Here is a 16688-nt window from a genome sequence, read left to right as displayed (position 1 = left end):
CATGGCACGGTGTTCCCAACAACCCGCTGGGTATGCGGTCACCTTACTCCGATAAAGTCGGAGCCACCTTGGCAAGGGGAGAGGGAGTGGCAGTTGTGGTGTCGGGGGAAGTTGCGCTCCACTAGACTTTTATCACCGAAGAAAACTAGGGCACAACATCTTAAAGAGTCACTCAAAATACAAAACTAATCAGCAGTGGGGCAGGGTGAGGATCCACAATAACAGGAGCAGGATGCTGGGCTTTCAGGCACCCGTCCCCTCCAAGGCAGCCTCTCAGCTGCCACGCTGTGGAGGCATCCGACTGCAATGCTTTGCTCTTATGCCCTCATTAGCTAATTTAAGCCAGCACAATTGGCCCACTAATCCAGAAACCTGAATTCTGGTGCTCTGTGCCAATTCTCAGGAGGCATGCACCCTGCTGATCCCCACAGGGCTGCAGGACCCACAGGAGTGCATGCACACCCTTCCACTCGGTGCAGCAGGTACAAGGACACGACCTCCTGCCTGCAGCCACCACGCAGCTGGCAGGTCACCTGGAGCCACACAGGTCCACAATCCAGGAGTCTCTTACAGTCTGAAGATTTTTTGGCCACAGAGGGAACACCTGAGTGGGTCACAGCAAAGCATCTCCACTCACCAGGAGGCTCCAGCTTGCCTCAAGTGTGTCTGTTGCCATGAGACCGTAATTCCCCCGGGGCATCACGGCGGCAGCCTTTACGCAAGCAGAACTGCACAGCTACCGGCTGGCCAAATTTAGCAAATTCAGGCTATCGAGCACACTCCAGTAAGGCAGAGCACCCAGGGAGCTTCCCATAACTGCTGCTCATAGGCCGTGCAAAGAGGGCTCTTGTCCCTGGAGATGTGGACACTAAGTAACTCGGGTTACAAGGGAAGCTGTAGAGGAAATACCAGTCCTCCCATCCTGAACAGGGGCAGGTACTGGTCGCAGCTCTGTTCTTCGCCATAAGGAACCAAACCCTTGCAGACACCCTCCCTGCAAATGCTTCTTTTGTGCTTCCCTCTTAAGCTACGCCTCCAACGTCCTCAGCCCTGCACCGCTGCAGCTCACCTTCGCTCAGCTGCGGCCAGTGGCTTGAACGCATTCGACATCCAGCCTATTAATAGGGTTCATTTCAGTTTCTGCTTTCTAAATATAAAAGCAGAGCCTTCCTCTCACGTGTTAGCTGTATGATACTTGCAGACACTAAATGGTACTCGGACAGATATCAGCATCGCGCAGGGTTAGCCCTTCAACACCAACCACACGCTTTTTAGTGAGAAAGATTTGCTTGAAAATGGGAAGAATATTTATTTTAGCGACCATCTGAAAGGGAAACCACAGAGCATCTGAAATGCAAACTCAAACCACCGCTCCCACTCCTCTGCATGTCAGAGAGGGCTGAGGCAAGATCAATTTAAACAATTCCCTCTGAACAGCAGCTTTGACATTTGGCTTCTTCTGTTGATTTATCGCTCTGTCCATCTGCCTTTTCAGGGCAAGAATTGTTTCTGCTCGTAGCACAGCAGGGGCCTGATCCAGGTCAGGCACTCTCAGCCGAACTGCACAAATACAACAACGCATGTCAAAAGCTACGCTAATAAGACTTCACCTTGTCTCCAACCATCCCCGGAGTGGTTCAACCTGGCTCTGCAACACCAATGGGCAGGGTAAAGGGAGATACCCCAGCTGCCTTCTGCCCAGAGCCACGTCAGCTGCAGGAATCCCCCAGAGCTCGGAGAGATACGGGTGTGAACGCGGCCTTAATGATTAATTAAAGAGCAGGAACAGCCTTGCGGCTCTCGTGCGGCAGAACTCGGTTGTGCTACACCTTACCCCAGTGCCTCCTCCCTGAACACACAGGCACACGCCCAGCTCCTGCAGAGCCAACACCCACTTTATATGGGCCATTTTGGGCTTTTTCCGCCAGGCTGCAGGCACGCACGCACGCACCTTGGCACAGATCATAGCTTGCGTCTCTTTGTAATTTAATTTACTCAGCAGAGCTCAGCTGGAGTCCTTTACCCAATTTTACAGTTGGGCTGGCTGAGGAACAGAGGTCAAGTGGCTTTGCCTGAGGTTCGCGTGATGAGTGACTCGGATCAGACCCCACTGCTCCTCCATCCTGCACGGCTTCTTGTCAAACAAACTCACTTCCTTCTGCTGGATCCGTTCGGAAACACGCCTGCCTTTCTCGACTGCTCTGTCCTGGGACGAGATCCCATGCAGGACAGAGAGCGCATCTGCCCCTGCCAGAAAGACTGGGCTTTAAGAAAGGACATTTAAGAACTGCACAAGGAAGAAAATGGAGCAGGAGGTAAACTGATAACTGCTGAAGATGAAATAATGCTGAATACTCGGTTGTGACCCAACCGTCAGAAGAGATGCTCTCAGCTGCAAGCAAGCTCGATCGAGCAGTGCCTGCAAGATGTTGTCTGTTCGTGAAAGACAACAGCTGTTTGCACAAGCATGCTAGGGGTTTTGGGGTCAGTTTTCCTTGGGGCTGAAACACAACGATCTCAAAGATTGACTGCAATCAAAGGTGGCTGGAAGCATGCCTGGCAGCTCTGCCACGAGGAAGTAAGGACGATCTGCAGCACGAGGTATGCAGCGGTGATCTCAGCGGTGAGAAACCTCAAACGCTGCCCCACATCCAACTTGGCAGACAGTGCTAAAATTGAACTTACCCACACCACTCACAAAGGCTCAGGGTTTTTTTCCTGATGTGCTTCTTTCCCTGTCAGCAGATTGCAAAATATTCAGGAATTTAAGGACTATCAGGATTTCCTAGTTCAGGTTACCTGATCATCTCCAGTCTAGAGGAGCAAATCCTCTCAAAATAGGAAGCCAAAGCGGCTACTGCTACATCTGCCACTCAAACAGGACGGATTTCAGAGATTGAGGTAGGCACGACCCCAGCATTAGAGCGTCCTCCTTCACCCTCACCTACCTACAGACCACAGGTCTAATATAAGCACACTGTCTAGCAAGAGAAGTTGAAGGTCAAGAACTCTAGGAAGCCTCACTGGTTAAAAGGACATCTGAAAGGCAGCCCTGACACTGACAGGCAGAAGTTAAACCAGTCCAAGCTTTGCTACTTAAACATCCTGTTTCAGTTGAACAAACCTGCCTTTAAACCAGGTTTTCCTTTGGTAGAAAGCCAGGTGGAGAGGCAATTCAGCAAGAGGATTTAACTATCGGATCTTGCCTTGTGCCGTAGGATTTAAAAATACACTAATTATTCTCTGGGTCATGAAGGGAGTTGGAAAAAAAACAAACCACCGGCCAACAACAAAAATGTGAAGGTACAACTCACACCTCAGCTGACCAGCAACTGCATCACTTTCGGGGAAAAAGAAAGTGAATCTCCTTCTGCGGAGCCGAATGGCCCTGGCTGCAGAGTCACCGCTTATGAACTGCGCAGACCTGGCACGCTGCTGGGCAGCTCTTTCACTTGGCATTTGTCGAAGGAGGTTCCCAGTGGCCCCGTTCCAGGCAGGCACTCGCCTCCCCGCTCACGGAACCACGCATCCTGCTTCACCCGCTGCCGGCTCATTGGAGCAACGCTACGGGACTGGACTTAAGTCTTTAACCTTTCCAAACATGACGCAAGTGTTTTATAGATGATAACATAAGTCAAAGGGCGAGGAATTACTTATATGGAACCAGACACGTTAGCCAAAGGAATGACATTTTCCATACCAGGGAGAGGTTTTTACAGATGTTGTAACTGCATAGAGAGGCAGACAAAAAAATCCTTAAAAACAAAAACCCGCTGTATACAGTAAGAACATTGAATCAGTATTGACTCGGTAGACAAAGCCACTAACAAAGTGAGAAATAATATTCATTAAAACAAACCTAAATTAGGGCTACAAATCCCTCAGCTACTGACAGGTTAAATCCCCTTACATTGCAGCTTTTCCAAAAGATGGGAGGTGCTGGGAGCTCCACATCCATCTTCGGCTTGGAGACCACAACTCTTAGCACGAAAACACAGGTCAGGGCACATGGACACCTTTAACCCTATCCCTCCAGTTTGGTCTAGTCTCCTCAGGTAAGTTTAAAAGTCATCTGTAAACATTTTTGTCAGTCTTTTCAGCACGCGCTGAATTTAAGTACAGGACACCATTCCACTTATTTCAAGAGAGTACTTCCTGGTGGCAAAGTTCAGCACAAGTATGAGCACAAGAAAGTCCACACTGAACAACCAAGTTTGCTAAAAGGCTTCAGAATACAGCTCTTTACATCACTACCACTAAACCCTCTTGCCTTTGAGGCCTCATACAGTTTTCAGACATAGACAGCTTTTGACACAGATTTGCAAGTCTGCCAAACATCTACTTTAATCCTTCAATGCGATAGCAGCATTTTAGATACTTGTCAAATGTTACTCACTTCGGGCAAGGAGAACTCTCTGTGCAGTTTGTTATGAATATTTCTTTACCAAAAGCAATCATATTTGTATAACCAAGAAGAACAATCTCTCAGTAATAGATTCAATCAGCCAAAACAGCGAGTGTATCTGATGTTAGGCCTTTCAGAATATCATCTTAAATCACTTATCCAAACCAATAAAGATGTTCATTAAAGAAAGACCCAATTGCACCCAGGGAACATCATGCACAGTATCAAAAGCTTGGCTTAAAATGGGGGAAGCAGCGCTGCACAGGATGATCTTTGATGTGTACTTGTACCTTCAAAAGGATCCCTCTCTTCCATGTTATATTCAACAATAATTTGAAGATTTCAAATATGAATGTTTGCTTCTAAAAGACACATGCTACTGCACCCTGAGCTCCCAACAGTTCTCCTTCCAGCACAGCTAACATTAGTACCTAACTGACAGTATGTTATCTGGCGAGTTCCTCATATTATCTGCATCTAAAATGACTTTATGGTGGTCAGGACAACTGTCTTGTACAGACATGGAGCCACAGTTCATCAAAGGCCCTGACGGACACACCGAAGCCCTGAACAGTCTATTAACATCCCACTGGACACGTGGGACAACAGCTTGAACGCAGGCTTTGCAAAGCCGCCCGCAAAGGCGGTTTCTAAAAACTGCAGAGTACAGGACTTTAGACTCCAGTTTATTCTTTGCGACACGCTGACCTCCCAGATGCTGCAGAACAGTGCTTGGGCGGTAGGGCATACACAAGCAAGTCATTAACCTGACTGGAAAGCTGAAGTCTTAGTCCAAATGTATAGGTCTTAAGCCTTAACACCTGGATCTGTCCCTACATTTAACTTACCTACTCTGCAGTTCAGCAAAGGCCTGCTTCATCTTCTTAATGGAAGCATCCATTTCCTCCTTCACCACAACCCGGTACCGAGCCAGTGAAACAGTGCAGCGCTGGAGATCCTTCACTGATTTTTCAATATTAGAACCTACCAAGAGACAGAGTGAACTCAAACAGCCATGTCAATCATATTGCTAAATCCTCCCAGCAGGGATAAATCTAAAGTTGGCTTTCCATCTTATTTTAAAATTATACACTGCTTGGTTTTAAATTTTTCTTCCCCTTCCCCATTACAAAGGCACTAGGTTCAGCAGGGACAGTTTTGAGAGATCTTCTTACTGGGGAAAGTCTTCCCAAGGCTTGTAGAATTTCCTTCTATGGGCAGGGATGTCCCTCCACATTTTCAAATACATGAGAGAAATCAAATGCATCTCTGAGTCACTTTTGGGCCAGGGACTGGAGACAAGTGAAATGCGGTCTACAACATATCACTAAATGAGATAAAATGACTGTTTGCTTGGAGAAGGGAATTATCTTGGAACTAAAATTAAGGCTATTTCCTCCAATCAGGAGATGAAAGGATTGGTTATCGCTGCCAAGGTTAGTCCCCACATCTCAGCTTGCCAGCAGGGTACATCACCTTGCCCACGCTCTCTGGAGCTTGCTGGAGCGCAGTTGTCCCCTGCCAAGCTACATTAACAACGGCTCGTTACAGCTTTCCCATGCAGCAAGGTGAACTACCACCACCTCATCTCCCTAAGCTAAGTATAATAACCGTGATCACAATCGGGGTCTCTGAGGTCCCTCCTGTCCCCGCTTGTTATTGTAAGAACTCAGCTGTGGAGAAAGCACACGAAAGAGGAAAATAAAAAAAATCCAGTAGAAGGAGGCTGTCACTTCTTGTAAGAGGACTGGTCCGAACTTCTGGCCTTTCGACAAATTCTCACAAAAGATGAGAAACAACCTAAAGGCTCTGTGATGGAGCACACAGAAGAATGGGCTAAACGTATGCAGCGAGACTGGCTGCTTCCTCCCCTGCTTCTCTCACACATATGGGTTTGCCGCTCCAGGCACTACATCTAAACTGCTGTCAAGATTCCTGCTGTGCATAGGGAAGAGGAGGAGTAGAGTGCAAGTTACTGGCCAGATAATAAGAAGCATGTTAGCTCGCATTAAAATCAAAGTCTGGTACGCCTCAGCACTGTGTCTGTCACTGACACTGCAGAAGAGGCAGTGAGAACTTGGCCAGCAGCAACCTGCTCTGACATCGGAGAGCACGCAGACCCTCAGGGCCTTACCTAGCTTCTTGTTTGCAGGTGAAACTGCAACATCTTCCAGCCGCGTTACAGACAGGGACGCAGGAGTTGAATTGCTCGCTGTTGATCTGGACAGAGACCTGCTAGTGCTCCTCTGCTCAGGCCGCTGTCTAAGAGATGCAGGGCTCTGGGAAGGATGCATGATGAGCGATTTTGTGTCAAAGTCTGATATTCCATTCTCTAGTTCAGGCACTGCTGTAGAAAAGCACACTCGTTTAAAGGGGAACGCGAAGAGGACAGCAGAACACTGACCGTCTTTTTACAACAAGCAAAAAATCAGAAAATTAGGGTGAGCTGCTCTTTCCTGAAGAGCCATCCAAACAAATCAGTATTCAAAGCTGACCCAAAACAAAGAAGGAACACAAAAAAAGCAGGAGGCAGCTCCTCTGCTTTTTAAACACTCGGTGCCCGTCTCCTGCGCTACTTTATAGAGACTAACCTGTTCTATCAGGCATGTCTGGTGCAGCAGACTCACAATCCTCCAACTCCCTGGCATCAATTGAAAGTGCATCCAAACCTTCGCTGAGCGAGTCCACAGACTCCGTGTCGTGGGCACAGCCGTTGACATGGAAACCGTTAATTCCACCCTTCTCCGAGTTCGCTGACTGCTCCTCTTCAGTGGACACCAATTTACCGGGGTCTGGGAGGCCAGGGCTTGATTCAGCTTGCGGTTTTGGTTTGGTTTTCTTCTTCTTGTTCTAAGGATTAGGTATCCACACCACAAAGGGGGGAAAAAAAAAAATGTTAAGCTTAATTCCTGAAGGGAAAATTAAGCTTATGATTACTGACTGAAAGTAGCTGAATTAAATGCTTTTTCAGCCAGCCTGGCTGTTGATCCTATTAACAGTAGGAGGGATTTATTCAACAATGAGGACAGTTATAGTGGCATTAATGAGGCGTGAATACATTATCCTCTCCGAAGGTATGCCAACAAGAGCAATGGTTATCAGATGAAGGCTGCATAACTGATGGGAAACAGCGGACAGGTTTGTGGCTGTAACCCACAGCACCAGCTGGGTCACTTCTGGGGGTGCTCACTGGCAAGGTGCAGCTTCCAGGGTGCTCTGCTAGACCTTGCTCTGACAAAACTTCCCTCATTTCCCAACACAGGGCTACTCGGTCACATTTTTTTCCCTATCCATTTCATGCTGGTGCTTTTCACGTATTCAAAGGAGTCCTTTTGAATAATTATGAATTTATTCTTGTCCTGGTGGATTTAGACATTATAATATCAAGTAGCGAAACTTTGCAAATCTTTATTTAACCCTTTCACAGAGGTCTGAGCAAAGAACTAGGCAAAACACTCGAGAAAGCTTACGTGACAAAGAAATATATTTCCACAGAGCTCAGCATTAGACGCAACTGTTCAGCTCCAAAGGTTACCGATGAAAAATGGAACAGCATGACTATCTGAACAGTGAATTACAGAGCTCTGTTGAAATAAATGGACCTGATAAAAGATTTACTTCAGTGTGGGGCTGTGTGTGCGGATTAGGGGTCCTATAGAGGGTCAGCAGAATAAAAGCAACTGCAAGAAAGTCTAGAATTTTTTTTTTTTCAGATGCTATATTCGACACAATGTGTCTGACAACTAAATTAAATGCAAATGTGGCGAGAGGATGATGTTTACAACTTGCACTGAATTTACCATGTAAATCATTGCCCTGAACAGTGAGGCACCTGATAACCTAGTGATTATCTCCATGCATCAGTTCTGCTAACATCAATATACACGTTTGCTCTTTGGTTTCTTTTCCCATCTAAATCCTGAGGAATGCCTACTGTTCTCCATAGTCTAAATCCTCAAAACAAAAAAATAAATACCTTAGCAAAGTATATTTTAAAAGTGTTACCTTTTTTTTGCCTGTTACAGTCCATTCTTTCAGTACTTCACTGGCATTGCCTGAAACAAAATGCAGCGATGAGCAGTGGATGAGGCATCCACTCCAGTTCTTTCCTAGTCACGTGGAAGTGCCTCCATACCTGGAGCCAGCTGTAACACTTTCTGCAGCTAAGTTTCAATTCTCTTAGTTGATGTAATAAAAGGATCAGTTTCATTTCTGCTTTGGAAACATACTGCTGAACAGGACTATCCCCTTACACCACAGTGCCAGCTCTTTCCAGGAAAAAAAAAAATAATAAAAAAATAAAAAAAATCTTCTCTTTGGCTCTGTCATACTAAAGGTTTAGGTACTTGGAACCCTGCTGGAGCATGTTCTGAACTCAAAGGTTGCATTCGGGTCGGATATCTGCTGGCCTTCTCTCCCCAGAGACAGTGACTGTGTCAGGATGCCCACCGTCTGAGGAATAGCTGTCATACCTTCTGTGGGCCAGAGGCAAAGCGCAGTTGTCAGTGATGGCCAGCATGGAAATAAGAGCTGCAAAGCGACAGGCACTGTCACCAGCAACAGCCTGTTTTTCCAAGGTCAGAAAATCCATCTAATGCAGCATGCCAGCCAGACCCAAGAGAAGATTTGTGAGCCAGGTTTCAAAGTACAAACAGCAACTTTCAAAGCTGAAGACACTCCCATTCTGTACACATGAAAAAGAGTTTCTGTAATTGCATATCAAACCTCCTTTATCTAAAGAGCTATCAAATGCTTATCTCTGCCTTGACCCCTAGTTGAACAAACACCAACTAAAACTTGGGAAGAGAATCATCCGTTAGTTATCTTTCTGGCTAGAGCCTGTACTTGGATGGGCTGAGAAGCTACATGAGCTTCTGCTACCTCATGTACTTACTGCACACAGCCCTTTCTGCACAAAGGCTATTGCTGCTTCTGAAGTAAGCCCATAAACACGGTACGTATGAGTTACCAAGCCACAAACCCTGCTAAAAAACCAGCCACAGTTACCTTCCATAAAGGCTTGCACTGTTTTGTCCACACAGTTGTCAAAATGCTGCAGCACAAGGACGATCTCATTGTTGCTCCTGTTGGGGACTATTGCACGCACCGCACTGATCTAGAGGGAAGAAAACAGGGTAACATGTAAACCATTTGCTTTATCCCACACGGAGCCTACAGCAACCCTTCTGCAAGCAGTCTAAAAACCATAACCGATGACTTCCTTATAAAACTTTAATGTGCCAGGACAATTTAGCCTGAATAAAATTTTGCTTTTGACAGAGCTGCAGTTAGCTCCCAGACAGAAACATATTTCATCTCAGAGAGGAGATGAAGATACAGCATTCACGAGCTCTTCCACGGCACGTGGTGAGTTAAAGTCTCAGAAGACACATTTACCTTCTCCTTCATGTTTTCAAAGGTTCCTCCTTGGGCCATCACAGTATTGGACTGCACATCAAAAATAAACCCAGACAGATCTGTGAAGACAAAGGAGAAGGAAGCTCTCTTCTGAACAACAGGCACCGAGAGACATTTAGAAAGATAGGAAGCAAGAGGTCAGCTCTGAGTTGTTACTTTGCCAAGGAGAAAATTGAAATCCAACAAACGTATGGTGTTCGCTGGCTAATTCTGTCCTATGGTTAGCAGAGGATTATTAGCTGCTGAGAATAAAACGGATGATATCCCAGCCTTATTTAAGGACGAGATTCTGTTCAGCCAGGTAACCCCAGCTGAATCTGGTTTGCCAATGCCCCCCACTGAACTCAAGCTGATTCACTCCTCAGCTCTGGGTCAGTTTAAACCAACCAACCATGGATCAAAACCACAAGCCAAAAAACACAAGCCCCAACAGGGCTGGCGCGAAACAGAAGACTGCTGAAGCAGACCAGATTAGTACCGTTTCTCCATTTCCGCATTAATCTTTTCCCGAGCCCAGCAATAAAGAGTTAACAAAAGCACTAGAGCCTTCGAGCAGTGTGGTTAACAATTTCCTCCACCTGGAGATACAAATGGCAAGCAGACTGATAAATGGGTTTGAAGATCCAGCAGCTTGTGTTCCCTGCCAGCTATGATCTCCAAGGTAATGGTTATATGTTCCAAAAGAGACCCATAATTGAGACAGCCATCACCAACAGGTTTGCTCCCTGCCAGCGAGCAAAGGTCACATAAATCTGCAGGCCCTACCGTTTCACCGAGAGATCCTTACGAGTGCCTGGTATCACAAATTCGCACTCGATTTTCCTGCCAGAGGTCTGAGCAGGCTAAATTTCAGGTTTGCTAAAGAAAAGGGATATAGTAAAACACATCTATGAACAGCTATGAGACAACATACTTCAAACCGGCATTTTAGCCACGTTTCATCTCAGGAAGAACACATGTCCCTGGGCAGGGGCCGACGGCAGGACCCCAGAGGTGTTAAGCACTCCTATTCTGCATCACCAACCTCTCTCCAGAGAGTTCACACGCAGGCACAAAGCCCCAGGCAGATTTCCTAGGAGGGCATTTGCTTGCGTGTGCTTTGATGCCTTGAGCCCTGCACGGAGCCAGGGAAGCAAAAGACCACTGGTTCTTCTGCAAAGCTTCTCAGGTGGGTTTCTACAGTTGCTGCTGCCCAGTGGCTTTGGGGACCGCCTGGGGGAAGGGACACTTCCAGCAGGCCAGGGTGCTCTGTGGGGACGCTCGCTTGGTCACTGCCCTTTCTGCTTTATCTCAGCTGATATTCCAAGCTGCTGATTCATGTTCTTTCCCTCACCTCCTCTAAATAACTCGTACGCGATTTTGAGACACACCATTGACTTCCGCGGTTCCCAGACATTGATGTAGCATTTAAACTGAGATGCGTCCAAATACAGTGACAGAATTGTGAACATGATGGAAAGGTCAGCCTCTTATTAAGGCTACAGATGAACGGTTAAATTCTTCCTCGCGCCATCCTTACCCGTTTCAGCCCCATGAGCAAGATTTTCTCAAGTTTCCCAAGCTCACAGAAGTTCGAGTTACCAACTTTCTAGTCCTTCATCTTGTAAATGGCTTTCAGACTCCCATCACTGAGTGCGAATTAGCAATCTTTTTTCAAAATCTTCATTGCAGAGCAGCCACCAAGGACCCAGGTGCCAGGGAAGATGAAGTTCAGCTCCCCCATGCAGCACATTTTCAGCTACTCAATCCCATCCCTTTCCCACATCTCCATTTGTGCTTGGTCCTACAGGGGACTGAGCTTGTCAGCGCCTTGCTCTGAGATGCTTCTCCAGCTTCCAGTCGCTTCACTACGGCCCAAGTCCTCCTGGTGTTAAAATGTTTATCATGCAAAAATTATGCAACAGACACTACACCATATACATTTGATATTGCCCTTGAGCACTCCCAAGCATCACAAAAAGGGCTGCTGGCACTCGGGTCTCTTGTGACAGCGGGTGTCTGCAAGAAGGGATAGAATTTAAAACGCTCATGCCCACGTGGACCGAAGTCCAACGGCCACCAGTGACTTCAAGATTTTTGAATTAACAACCTTGTGGGAAAGGAAAGCTCCTTCCCAAAGCCAGGGCTTAGACTATGCATGTCATGTCTGACATGACAAGTCAGACATTTGGACTGATCTCGGTTGCATTAAAACATACACAATGCAGTGCTACCCTGTTGATTTGATGTGATAAACCCCAGAGATGATGCCAACAGCCTTAATTGCTTCTCTGTTCATAACTGCATCCTCCAGAAAAATGAGGTGGTAAGAAATTGTTCATCCCAAATCATTTACTTTTGTGTTTCAGTGCTATTTATTGGACTAATCAACACAGGATCTCTTAAATAGAAACACCAACGATGCCAGGAAGAATCCACCCTACCAAACATCAGTTTGCTCCTCCTGTAACTCCGCTAATTAGTCCTTTCTGTACGAACCACATGCAAGAATTAGAACTACAGACCTAACAAATGCCTGCTCTGCTTCCTGGGACACAAGAAATAAAACAGCTTCACACCCGACACCTTGAGGAAGTCAAAACAGGAGCCACTGTTTCCCCCTCAAGCTCCAAGCCAACCCAAGTCCTGGCTCACTTTTGAGCCACGGCAGGCAGTCATTTCATAAGGAGACACAGAAAAGCACCAGTCTGACAGCTATGCAGACTTTGTCCCAACCAGCGTCACACAGAGGACACTTTACGAAAGTGTATAGCGCAATCACATTTATGCATTTAGCTCCTCTGAATCCATCCAGCACCTCATCCCCACTGCACCCACATGCCAGCTCATGGAAAGTCTGCACAGTAAAATAGTGTACAAAACTAATTAAAAAAATAATCCCACTCCAAACACTAGGTTCACCCTCCTGCCCCAGCCAGGACACTCGCAGGCAGATGGCTTTGGGGAACTGGACAGCGTATACACTTAAAATGGTATGCAATTAAGATTCAGTTAAACCGTGAAACATTTATAGACTCTGTGGCTTTTCAGGTCAACGGTAACCACGCTGACTCTCCCAGGGATAGTGCGGGAGACCTCAGCTAATGCGAAATAAAAAGCTCTTAAAGAAATGGCACCTCACTGCTTGCTCAGAGCATCTCCAATTTGCTCTAATTACAAGCATCTTCAGCAGTCCCTGCGTTGCGAGAATCGGGAGACGTCTGTGCCCAGGACTGCAGAGGTGACTGGACAGGAATTAATGCATCTTCCCAGGACAGAGTAAAGAAGCCAAAATGTCATTATTCTATCAGTCTATGCTTGCAGTCATACCATCACACCAAAGTATCCACAAATATTGGGGGGGGGGGTGGGGGGTGTAAAAATCAGGATTTCCAAAAAAAGTGCTACATAAGAGATTACATCTGTGGGAGCTTTCTGTGATTTCACGGCTCCCAGAGCATCAGGCATTGCACTTGAAGCAAACAGACCACCACAGGCTGCATTTCACATCTCTCACGTGTCGTGCTTTTCCTTACAAATTACATCAACACATACTGCTATTTTTTCCTTGTAAGAACAGTTCTTGCTAACAGGCAACAGAGGTACCAATGCTAAGCTCTCTCCTCACGAATTAGAGAGAAGTGAGGACTAAACCGGGGCTAGAATCAATATTCCTGGGTTTGCTGCTGTTGAGACAACATTTCATTGATACCAGAAAAAAACTACATAGAAACACTAACTTTCTCCATAATCCAAGGGGAAGAACATCACTATCACAGACCATTCTAAACCCTCCCTTCCCCAAAATACATTAAGATATTTGAGCGGGTCTGTTGGGTTACTAAGCTGTACTCGCTCAATTTCTGTCCCTACTTGCTGCCTGGGTGCATTCAAAGTCGGGGCTTGGTACCTGAATCAGCTGTTGTGGAAACTATTTTAATGCCCCAAGGATAGCCCTGCGATATTCCTGCAGCGCACAGCCAGCCCACAGAGGTGGCAGCTGCACTTCAGAGTCTTGTCTCAACAAGAAATACCACTTTCTTGCTTATTTTCTCAAACAGATTTCAAGGGGCCAAGCATGCAACACAGCCTTCTCGGTCCAAACTTGATATGGGAAAGTGATCAGTTCACCAGGTTGTTATTATGAAAAAAAACCTGGCTACGCAGGCAAGAGATGGACTCAAAATTTGAAGAATTCATTCTGAGGTGAGCAAATTAAACCTTCCAGACATCCGGTCTCCAGCAGAAGCTGGATGGCTGCTGGATGGCAGCAGAAGAGTTAGCCCTTGTATTAATGCAGGCTACCTTCCCAATATAAGGCCATATTCATTTAAGGGCTTGGAAGAGTGGGGAAAAAAAAGAAATTAAATATGAAATAAAAATTAATTTCTTGCAAATCAACTAAATATGCCTAAAGTTATGCTGCTAAAACTGGGTATTTCTGCCCGACACAAAAAGCGGGTGTTTTTGCCACAAAGGCAGGGACACAGCTCTCCTAAGCACCTGTCCTGCTTCCAGGGGCAAGGGAAGCAGTTCGAGTGCAGGTCTAATTGCCCCCATGGTGTCACCGACCTGCTCTAGCCAATGCAGGCATGCTGCCATTTCCCGGCCACTGTCACAGCTGCAGTTTTAACCTGCGCTCCGCCTTCTGCTTTGGACACACAAGCAGTGAAGCAAGGCAATCAGCTTTCAGTGGAGCTAAGGCAGCGAAGCCAAACAGAGCCATTAAGGTAATTCAAACTGCAGGATGCCATCTTCCCCCTCCCATCTAATTTCCATCTACACATAAAAAAAAGAAAAATTAAATTAAACCTGCGCACTTCCAGAGCATCACACTCAGCAGAGTGATGCAGCTGAAGTTCCCATGAATTCCTGACATCACCTGCATCCTCATACCATACCCGAGCTCACTCACAAGCCAGGATCCGATTTATCAGGTTACAGAACACATGCTCAATATTCGCCTTTGTGCATTTTCAACATAACTCACAGCAAGTGCTGCCTTGCAGATTAACTCTGGAATCTGCCGGTTTGACGATTCTACCAGAAGTCGTCCGGACACAGACCGAGCAAATAGTTTGCAACCACCCCAATCGGCAAAGCTTGGTTTCTGCAGAGCAGTATCTTCTGCTTGATTGATGCGTTGTTAAACAAAGTATGAGCTTAAAATTAAATTTCTCCCACATTTGGGGTTTTTTTTATAGGTTCTGGTGTGCAGGCTCCCTGCTGCTTAACACCGCTCCAGCTGAAGCCCTCCCTTCCCAGCGACTGATACCAAAGACCTTTCGCCTTCGCCAAATTCACGTAGGGCAGTTTTCCATCAATTGAAATGGCTCCTTGATGTATCCAGATGAGTAGGAACCCGAGTGCTGTTTTATTCAGGAACCTGGCATGCCTAAAACCGTGGCTGACGTCCGATGGAAACAAGATTTATGTGATTGCTTTGTATCCTGGGGTCACCAGTCATTCCTAAGCCTGGTGGCTGCTTTCACTCAAATCAATTAATTGAGTCAGAAGGGGGGATGAGAGGGAGTGCACATGCTTCGTGTTGGGGAAAAAAACGAAGCACTAAGAATCCAAGACCACTTCAGACAGCAGCAAACAAACAAACCTACTAGACTCTGGGGAAGTATTTATTTAGAGATCTGGCATCACTGAGACGATCTTTCCTTGGAATTTCTAAATTCTCCCTTATAGAATATACTAAAGGTGAAATCAGCCACCCAGTATAACCCAGACATGGACCTACATGTGGATGCATGCATTTGGATTTTGAATGGGGATAATTACATGACTGGTTTACAGATTGAACTGTTTTCTCCTCAGCATAGATCTTTTGAGTAAAGAGTTATTTACAGCCAGTAATATTCAGGAGTAGAACATGATTCTGCGCCCAAACTTTGCATATACATTTTCACAAGACTTAAAAATACCCTTCTGAATAGCTCAGATGTTCACTCTGTTCTGTGGCACTTCTAAGAAGAAGAAACAGGTGGGCTTCTGATTCAGTTTCAAAACTGCTGCATTATTAAAAATAGGTCTGTCTCATTCCCTATCTCTCAACACTTCTCACCAGCCCTTTGTTACAATGCAAAGGGGTTTTGTTTTGCTTTCAGAAAGAAAGGAAGAGAAACTGAAAAGACATTCCTCACCTGGCCAAGGTACACTCCTTTACAGAGGAGTGGAAAATATTCGTTGACTACATTAACATTCTAGAGCAGCAGAAAAGTAGTAATTGAAAATTCAATCACAGTCCAAACAGGACAGGGCACAGCCAGAAGAGTCTGCAGCTTTAACTCTCACCTTCCCTTATGTCCACATTGCAACGCGGACTGGAGATGAGCCTGCTTAACAAAGCAGGGCGTATTTTATATCCCTGGTGGCAAAGCGAATTAAAGCCTACTCTGCATTCCTGCTCGGTGTCAAATATTTATGTCTAAGATCCCTTTACTTTTCTTTAGGAACCCAATACATGCCAGCACTTCCCAGCAGGTTCTCTCTATGACACACTCTGCCGAACCACACCGAGAGCAGCAATTGTGTCGGCTTTCTTGTTCGGCTGGGGATTTGCCAAAGCCCCAAATTCCCTCAGAGTAACAGCTTCCCATGTTTTCCCCCAGTTGTCTCGTACAGATTTCTCTTGCTGTTCCCCTACCTAGACCCATTAATTCTCTTCTGCTGTTTCAAGGTGTGCTTTTCTCTCCACATGTACTCAGCAGCAACGATTGCTGGGCTCCGTTTCCAGCATCAGAGAGAAGTCAATTTCTTAATGACTTGTACTGAGGCTTCCAAGAGCACAGATACAAATACAGCATTTTAAAAATCACTCAGAACTATCCTATACAATAATTTCCATAACTGTTACTAATTGCTTTGAATCATGTAT

General features: G+C 46.0%; 1 protein-coding gene across 4 annotated transcripts in view; it reads right to left on the bottom strand.

Annotated features, from left to right (window-relative positions):
* SPATS2 (spermatogenesis associated serine rich 2) overlaps nt 1-16688 on the bottom strand; it is a 31409-nt gene that overhangs the window by 4918 nt on the left and 9803 nt on the right. For 3 of the 4 annotated variants that reach the window (XM_075049626.1, XM_075049628.1, XM_075049627.1), the window contains 6 exons: nt 9803-9882; nt 9413-9521; nt 8411-8460; nt 6997-7255; nt 6540-6752; nt 5254-5389 (listed from right to left, as the gene is read on the bottom strand). In XM_075049626.1, the coding sequence (XP_074905727.1) occupies nt 5254-5389; nt 6540-6752; nt 6997-7255; nt 8411-8460; nt 9413-9521; nt 9803-9882 (847 nt within the window). The remainder of the gene's footprint in view (nt 1-5253; nt 5390-6539; nt 6753-6996; nt 7256-8410; nt 8461-9412; nt 9522-9802; nt 9883-16688) is intronic. The other variant, XM_075049630.1, reaches the window with a different exon arrangement.

The sequence above is a fragment of the Buteo buteo genome, chromosome 17, assembly GCF_964188355.1.
Source record: "Buteo buteo chromosome 17, bButBut1.hap1.1, whole genome shotgun sequence".
Lineage (NCBI taxonomy): Eukaryota > Metazoa > Chordata > Aves > Accipitriformes > Accipitridae > Buteo > Buteo buteo.
The sequence above is the reverse complement of the archived record's forward strand: the minus strand, read 5'-3'. Positions and strand labels throughout refer to the sequence as shown.